We start from the raw sequence: 9,002 nt of genomic DNA on the forward strand, positions 1-9,002 counted from the left end.
TCAGCGATACAGTATTGAGTTACAGGCTCCTATTCTAGTATTTAGTATGTAAAGTAGTCGTAATACTTCTTGCTATCAGAGTAGCGCAGCCGGAAGCGTGATTTCTGATAGTGAGGGTATTACATTATGGTATCAGAGCGGTCTTTCCTGTAGAGCCTTGGGATGGACTGATTATGCTTTAATTGCATACTCTGAGAGTCTGTCATGTAGTAGGTCTTGTTTAAATAACGAGAATAGAACTTTATGTACATGACTGCCTATTAATTAACACTGTTAACTTACCGTTGCATATCTGTTGATGTTAAGTCTGGCCAACTTAATACTGATGACTTATGTGAACGGGAAGTTAATAGGTTATTATAGGCGAATCGGAATTGATAAGAAATAGGTAACGCTTATCACGCGGCTTGAGGACGTTAGGAGTTAATTCTCGAGGATTTGTTTTTGTCTGTTCAGACTCTTTATTTATGTACTCTTTTATGTGATTTTGAAAATCGTTTAATGTATCAGGAAGGTCTTTGAAATCTTTAAGAAATTGCTATTGACTGGGTTGTTTTTCTTTAAGAATTTTGTATTTCTTCGACTTAGCTGAGAATTTATTCGATTTGTCATGTCTTGTGAATTTTGTTCGAATTCTTTGATTTAATTTTCTTTCTCAAAATGTGAGTGGCTTTCCTTCCTTACATCTCTCAATCTTCTTAAATATTTTTATGAGATTGTGATTTCAAAATATATATATACTTGGAATTTTAGTTTTAAACTTTTTAAAAGAGATTTTCGATTTTCTTAGAAGAAAATTTTAACTCAATCCTTTCTTACCTTATTGTACCTATAATCATTCTTTAAATTTTGATAAAGGTATTTTGAATTTGGCATGTTTTTATTCATATGCATTTTTGAAATCATTCCTCAAATTTTCTTTTTTAAACAGAATTTGAAATTCCTTTCAATTTTACTGTAATTTCTCTATATATTCCTAATTGACTAAACGCATGAGTACCTTTTGAGATTTCTAAAGAATTATTTTTGGTTCTTAGTCCAATTAGATTCCATCTTTCAAATTTCACATATTTTGTCTTTACCTTAGAAATAGTTTTGGCAAAAAATAACTTGATTTCCTAGTAACATCGTTTTGTTTTTATGCAAATTCTTAATTGATTATGTAAAGTACCTTTCAAGGTTGTCGAGAAAACATTTCATCCTTAGCTTAGCTAATTTTCATTTTCACAAATTCTTCATAATTTAGTTCGACTTGAATTTGTTTTAATATGACACAATATTTTCGTTTTTGATGATTCTCTTGAATTTTATAAAGCAATTACCCTGTTCTTCTCTATAATTCTTATTGGAGTTCTTTGAAAAAAAAAAATTTTTCTATTTGCATTTTGATTCTCCCTTCTGACATACTTTATGACTTTTAACCATTCTTATTTGTTGGTCATTTCAACCATTCCTTCACATTTTTGTGAACCTTGTACTCCTCTGATTTGGTTTTAGTTTATTTTGATCTAATTTACTACTACCATTTTCTTGTACCTCTTAGAATTCCTAAATTACATATTTCTTGTTATGATGCGAAATGACTCTTTCCAAAATGTTTTCTTGTGCCTGTACATCATTGCTTAGTTGCAATCTTACACCTCCTTCCAAATTCATGAGAAACATAATTTTATTGCTTATTCTTCTCTTCCTACGAATTGTATCTCTTTGAATGTACTTGTACTTATCTCAGTGTCACACGTGGTCCTTAGAGGTAAAAACCAATGAGTTAGCTCTTTAGGGAACGACTGGTAGAAGAGGAGGTTTAAGTTTTCAGTAGCTCGATTGAAGGCTTGTTCGATGTCTTATGCCTAGTTGATCTTGTTTGAACTCCCTTAATTTAAGATCCTTTTTCATATGGCCTGATTTCTTTTTAAGTACATCTTAATATTCTCGAATATTCTTTATGTAATGGCGAATTCATTTTGATATGAACTTTTAAAACAAGTTTTAGATTCTCTTCTTAAGAAATTTAAATCAATTTTTCTCGCTTAAATTGCATCCATAGCTATTCTTTAAATTGACAAATTTATTTTAAGGTCGGCATGCACTGTATTAAATAAAGTTTCGAAACCGACTTACAAGCAAATTTTTACTTTGGAATTTTTTTTCTAAATAAAGTTTAATTTCTTCTTCCATATTTGCTATAATTTTTATACACACTTGATTGAATATAAACCTTGAAATTTTTTTTTTTAACAAACGTTTAATTTTCTTACAACCTTGCCACGATTTCACTGTATACCTTTATTTGATTGAATACCTAAATGTCTTTTAAGATTTTCGAAAAATTGTTTTGGCCTTAACTCAATTGACTTTCCCTTTTCAAATCTCACCTATTTTATCTTTAACTTGTAAATTATTTTGACAAGAGGCAATTTGATTTCCTTCTGAGTTTTATGCCTACTTTTGGTTAAGTGGTTCGTCTAACTATTTTTCTCAAATATTTGAGAGAATATTTTTGTTCTTAGTCATATCGGTATTCATTTTCTTTCAAAACTCTACATAATTTATTTTAACATGGAATTGTATTAACGTAATGCCATAAATATACTTTTGTTATTTCTTTTACAAAGTGTTTGATGCGCACTTTTCCTTTGAAAATGTGAAAATAATTTTTGAAATGTTTTTCATTCTCTATGCGCAATTCATTCGAAAATATCCTTAATTCTACTCGAGACTTATGAGCCTTGTCTTTGATCTTAGACATTCTTTTTTTTTTTTGTAAACCTCATATTCCTTGACTCGACTTAATTTTGCTTCAAACTACTGCACTACTTTTCCTTTTGCTATTCCTATCGGATTTTGTTGATTCGGGAATCATTCTTGAGAATTGTCCAAACTAATTTTCTGTCTCACACTCTTCAATCCTTATGCATTTTTGATTACTTGTGGTTTCAAGAATCTTTTCAAGCCCTGGCAGATTTTGTTGCTTATCTTTTTTCAAGATCTTGTGTTCTTTGAAACAAATTTGAGGATTGCCTTAGAATCACATACGACTTTTAGAGGTAGCAAACGAAACTTTAAGATGCCATTCGTAAACGTGAAAGATGGATTAATAAGTGTGCAACGTTATGAAGAGTATAGCAATTCGTTCCTCGTAAGAGTTTGTACATGTTAGGATTCTGACGGGTTGTGGAGTTGTGAAATGAATGATGGAGTTGGGGAGTTGAAGTTCTGAGATGGGTAAGAGATCTGTGAGTGAGCCTTATATCCGTTGTTTTATACCAGCCTGCTTTGTAGCCCTTTTGCTACACTAGCTACCGTTTTGTTTTGTGAACGCCTATCTTGATTTGCACTCTATTTTGTTCCTCCAAGCTTTTGTAAAATTTTGAACATTTATATATGCATACTAAGATTTCATACTTTTCTATAAAGTGTTTAAAAAGTAGAGTGCAAAGACTATGTATTACCTTGTATATTACTTTAATTTTCGAGGGCGAAAATTTTTATAAGGTGGGTAGGATGTAAGACCCATAATTTTCGAAAAATATTATTATGAGTTAATTTCAATGTATTTATTCATTAAAGACTTTATTTTTAGAAACTATTTTATTAAAAGTAATTAAATCAAGTTTTGACAATTAAATTAGAAATTTTACTTAATTTTATAATTATTGAATAATTTTCTATATTTAAGTTATACAGCTTAACAGTTGTAAAAGAATAAGAATTTTATACAATTTAGTTAAATAATAGAAACTCTAGAATTTAATACTTTAATTTTAAATTAAAATATTCGATTAAAAGTCAATTAGTAAATTAATAATCAAATAACATTTTCAAAATAATTTTAATAGATTAAATTAGATTTTTAATTAATACTCTATACCCCTAATTTTATTAAAATTACCTAAACTACCCTAATCCTAACCTTCTACCCCCACCGTCTTACCCTTTCCCCAAAACCCTAACCTTTCCCAGCTTCAGACAAAAGGAAATGAAAGAAAGAAATAAAAAAAAAAGAAGAAAGAAAGGAAGAGAAAAAAAAAGGAAAGGGGGAGGAAGAAAGGGAGATCTGAGAAAGAAGGAAAGGGGGAGGAAGAGAGGGAGATCCGAGGGTGAGAGCGCGCCGGTGGAAGGGCGCCGGAGCTGCTAGGCCACGCCGTCGGGTCGCCTTGGCTGCCGTTGGGAGTAGAGACGCATGCAGAGGAGAAGCCACCACTGCCTCACTTTCGTCGTCATCCTCGCCAGGAAGCATGTCGCCGCTGCTGTCCGTCCGTCCAGCCCGAGCCGTCGCCGTCGCTGCTGGTCCGCCTTGGAGCCGCCGTCGTCACTATTGAAGCCGAGGAGAGAGAGACGCGGTGAGAGGAGGGTCACACCCAGTGTCGTTGCCGCCTTTCTTCCGCCATCACCGAAGCTACTGGGCTCGCCGTCGATGCACCCATGTTGCTGCTGTGTCGTCGGAGCTTCACGCCGCTGTACTGGCCGCCGGAGAACGCAGATGAGGCCTCTGTCTTCTTGGGTTTTGATTGTTGCTAATTACTCGATTGTACGCCGTTTTCGGAATCAGGCCAGATTTACCGGTAACCACTTTCTCTTTTCTTGAATTTATTCCATTTTTATTTTGCCCCGTTATTCTGATTTTGCTGGTATCTCTACTGTCTTACCGATCAGAATGGTGTTATTGCCACTAGAACAGATGCACAGGTCCCTGATTCTCTTCTTTGTTGCCCCATCGTTCTATTTTCTATGGCTGCAGTAAGTTATTCTAACCTTGATATCCTTACCGCTGTTATTCTGCTATAGATTTTTGAGAATTTTGTGATGTTGACGTTCTAGGGTCGAGTTCCAGTAATTGCATGGTTAAAATAGAAGCCGTTTCTGTTGTTGTGGAAGTGAACGGAGTGGCAGATGCAGCTGCCGTTGAGTGCGAGTCGAGAGAAAAAGGTTTCTTGGACGTATTTGATTTATGGGTTTTGATTATTCGAGGTAGGGGCACTTTTCTTAAACTTGTTTTACTTTCCAGAGTTGTTATAAATCGATATTAATGCATAAAATACTTTTTTGTGATTTCGTAAGTCTTATGAATTGAATTTAGTTGCTTTGGATGAATGGGATTGTTAGTTCGATTGATCGATCGATTGAGAAAGTTGAATATTCTGGTTAATTGACTGATGTTGTTAAAGTGGTTTTTCTTGAATTATCGGAATTTGATTTTGAAACAAAATTGGAAAGTACTTGATATTTGAAAATTGTTTCTTTATTGAGAATGATTTGCTATTTTGGAAATGATTCAAAAAGGGTTAGAGGAAGGGTTTGGTTTGAAACTGTTTGAGAAGACCGAGAATTCTTTATTATTGATTGATGCTGTTGATTGAAGCTGGTTTAAATTGCGATTTATAGATTGGTTGATTGAATTCTGGATTTTATAATTTCTTTGGGTTGAGTGTTGTTGTTGTGATAATGGTTTTTGGAAGTGATTTGAATTATTTACAGGCGTTTGGTTTGGTTTGGTTGGGACCCGATAAGGGTGGCAGAATCCGAGTTTTAGAGGAGATGCTGCCGAAATTTTATAAAATTGGAAGTTTTATTTGAAGTAATTATTTAAAAAGATTTGGTTTTAAACATTATATGTCTTAAGATTGATTTATTTATTGAAGAAAGAATTATGTTTTGAATTGAGATTTGTTAATAAACGAAATGGAAAGAAGGATAATGAGGATTTTCTTTGAAATATGGTTTCTGAATGAATTTGGAAAATGAGATTTGGATTGATGAATGATTATGGTGTTGAGAATGTTGAGAATGTTGAGATATGAACTTTGAATTATTCACATGGCTTATGAATTTGAAATATCTGAGATACGAGGTTCCCTGGATTAAGTGCCGTGGCTTGCCACCACGTGTACCAGGTTGAAAACTCGATACTCTGTTGACCCTACGACGTAAGTGTGACCGGGCACTATATAAATTCCCGGGAATGTTACCCCCATTGAGCAATATTGTTTATTTGAGAAAAAGCTATGCATAGACTCTTGGGGATGCACGTCGGGGGACAGTCTAAGGACAATTCAGACTTGTCGGGTTGGCTGGATAACCGACAGATGAGCCTCATCAGCCATAGGACAGGCATGCATCATATGCATTTGTATGCTTTGCTTGGGTTTGAACTTGCTTTGGTTTGCCTAATTGCTAAACTGTTCTTAACTGCTACTTGAACAATTTGCTGTAACTGCTTCCTACTTGTGTTTTCCTTATCTGTATTGCCTGTGTTTGTCCTGGCGTGTTACATTTGAGAATGGATTTTTGGTGCTGAATTAATGATTGTGTTGTTTGATTGCGTGGTTGGTTTCTGATTGAGATTTGCTTATGAGAAAAGAAAGACTTTGGATTTCTGAAAATATTAAACATTGTTTCTTGAAATGGTTTTGAACGACTAGCTATTGAATTTTAAAAGGATTCATAAGGCAATGATAATCACTGAATTTGAAAATAGTTTTCTTATTGAATATCTTCTTATGACAACTTTGAAACTCTGTGGTGAGACCGTGTGGTTAGGTTCTCACCCCCTACAGCTTTACCTTTTCAGGAATCAGATGAAGAAGCATTAAGAAGAGTTATACTATGTTTGGTTTATATGTTGTTGTATTAATTAGATTATTTTCTTCCCTCATCTTTGTTATTACAAGTTTGTAAGAGGGATAGGAATTGTGTGTTTTATATATATATTATATTGAGTTATTATGTAATGAGTCTTGTATAAGAATCTATGCCTGCTTGTAATTTTCTTAAAATAAAGTATTTATCTCCGTTTTTTCAAAGAAATCAGCGATACAGTATTGAGTTACAGGCTCCTATTCTAGTATTTAGTATGTAAAGTAGTCGTAATACTTCTTGCTATCAGAGTAGCGCAGCCGGAAGCGTGATTTCTGATAGTGAGGGTATTACAGAAAGGAGAAAATGAGAATATTTGTGCAGCCCATTGATTACAACATTTGAAAGATTATTGTGGATAGTTCACAAGTCCCAACAAAGACAAGTGCTGAAAGAATGATGATTCTCAAAGAAGAAGTCGAATAGAATGATGAAGATAAAAAGAAAATGCAGCTAAACGCTAAGGCTATCAACATGATACATTGCGCCATTCGCTTTGAAGAATACTGAAAAGTGTCAAGATGCAAAACAGTAAAAGAAATTTTGGATAAATTTTAAGTCACACAAAAAGGCATACAACAATTCATGGAAACAAGGATTGCTATGCTTAGAAAAGAACATGATATGTTCTCTATGAAAAAAAGAGAAACCATCGGTGAAATATTTGAAAAATTTTCAATCATCATCAATAATTTAGATGTTATGAGAATGACTCACACTGAACAAGAGCTCGTGAAAAAAAAATTCTTAGAAGTCTCACTAAAGAGTGAAAAACAAAAGCAATTGTCATCTCTAAAAATAGCAATCTAAACCAAATGACATATGATGAGTTAAAAGGAAAGACACTTGCTTATGAGATCACCCCCATGAACCAAGACAAAAAAAAAAAGAGTGGCCTTGAAATTCAATATTGATGCATTGGAAGAGGATTCTAATGATAGTTTTTTAGATGATGAAATTGTGTTTTTTCTAGGAGATTGAGAAGACTCATGAGAAGTAAAGGAAGGAGTAAAGGCTCAATCTCAAAGGAATAAAAAAGAATTTCAGCAAGATCATATGTCATCATTGCAAGGTGGCTGATCATTTCAAATATAATTGTCCTAAACTCAAGAAAGAGGACAAGATGAAGAAAGACAAGAAGAAGGTGCTGATGGCATCATAAGAATATCTTGAAAATGATTCCAATGATGAAGAAGAGTTCAAACACGAAATACAATCTTGTTTTATGGCTGACTAAGATCAATTGGAAGAAGTAAATTATTCTGACCTATCTGATGAGAAATTGCATCAAATTATTGATGACCTAACAGCATATGTTAAAAATATTCTGGATAAATTTTATAAATGTGAGTCAGAAAATAATTTCTTAAAAGCTGAAAAAGCTTTCCTTAAAGAAAAAGTAAAGAAAATTGAAAATGTCACTGATTTAGTTGAAGAAAATAAATTTTTTAAATTTGAAAATTAAAAAACTTAAAGATAAACAATCAGTTAATACTTCACTTGATCTCATTAAGGAAAATGAACAACTGCATGAGGTTATTAGAGGTTTGAAACGTGATTTAATATAGTTTTTTCTAAGTTCCAGCAACTTAGACAAAATGTTAGCTAGTCAAAAACTTATGTTTGAAAAATCTGGTTTAAACTACTTTGAGATAAATGATGCTATTTTTGAAAAATCACTTTCTAAAAGTGAAGTATCAACTTCAAGAACTTATAACCACAAAATCTCATACCAATCTCTAAATTCTGCAAAAAGAAATCATTGTCACACTTACAAAAAGAATGGTCATACCTCTAATCAATACTTTATTATTGAGAGAAAAATAAAAAATAAAGTATACAAAGTGGTAAATAATTTCAATGTCCTTGGACAATCAAGGAGGATTAACATCAAAAGATCCAAATTTATTTGGATACCTAAGATCAATTGAAGCTTTGTGTAGATTTGCCTTGCATCCAAAAAGAAGAAAGACATGTGGTATCTTGATAGTGGATATTCAAGGCACAAGACCAAAAAGTCTATATTCTTCATTAAACTAAATGGGTACAGTGGAGGATTTGTTGTGACTTTCGGCGATGATGGAAAGGGCAAGATCATTGTCATAGGTAAAGTGGGTAAGAATTTTTCTACTTGTATTGATAATGTATTTTTGGTTGATGGGTTGAGACATAATCTTTTGAGTATTAGCCAACTTTATGACCTAGGTTATTGGGTAATTTTCAAAAAATTGAATGTCTTGTTAATGAACATTCAGATAAAGTGTTGTTTGTGGCTAAAAGATGTGATAATGTGTATGACCTCACACTAGATGAGCTCAAAAATAAAAATATAACTTGTTTTAATTCCATGAATTTTGAAAAATGGC

General features: G+C 33.0%; 1 protein-coding gene across 3 annotated transcripts; it reads left to right on the top strand.

Moving 5' to 3' along the window:
• Positions 1-2,228: 2,228 nt before the first annotated feature.
• Positions 2,229-6,807, top strand: LOC112737561 (uncharacterized). 3 transcript variants are annotated; one of them, XR_003169004.3, is made up of 4 exons: positions 2,229-4,565; positions 4,657-4,740; positions 4,822-4,971; positions 6,572-6,807. XR_003169004.3 is itself a non-coding variant. In XM_072211362.1 (4 exons), the coding sequence occupies exons 1-3, from the start codon at positions 4,184-4,186 to the stop codon at positions 4,835-4,837; spliced, it is 462 nt and encodes a 153-aa protein (XP_072067463.1). In that variant the 5' UTR covers positions 3,972-4,183; the 3' UTR covers positions 4,838-4,971; positions 6,572-6,807. The 3 variants fall into 3 exon arrangements, 2 of the variants coding, with proteins under 2 accessions (XP_072067463.1, XP_072067462.1); XM_072211362.1 differs by having other exon boundaries at positions 3,972-4,565; positions 4,677-4,740; XM_072211361.1 differs by having other exon boundaries at positions 3,983-4,565; positions 4,682-4,740.
• The last annotated feature ends 2,195 nt before the right edge of the window (positions 6,808-9,002 follow it).

Source organism: Arachis hypogaea, chromosome 13, assembly GCF_003086295.3.
Source record: "Arachis hypogaea cultivar Tifrunner chromosome 13, arahy.Tifrunner.gnm2.J5K5, whole genome shotgun sequence".
NCBI lineage: Eukaryota > Viridiplantae > Streptophyta > Magnoliopsida > Fabales > Fabaceae > Arachis > Arachis hypogaea.

Bases quoted from the DNA above. Each gene is read 5' to 3' on its own strand.
- LOC112737561 (XM_072211361.1), top strand. From the start codon at position 4,184: ATGCAGAGGAGAAGCCACCACTGCCTCACTTTCGTCGTCATCCTCGCC. The intron at 4,566-4,681 runs GTAACCACTTTC...CCACTAGAACAG, and splicing joins GAATCAGGCCAGATTTACCG to ATGCACAGGTCCCTGATTCT. The intron at 4,741-4,821 runs GTAAGTTATTCT...TTGACGTTCTAG, and splicing joins TTCTATTTTCTATGGCTGCA to GGTCGAGTTCCAGTAATTGC.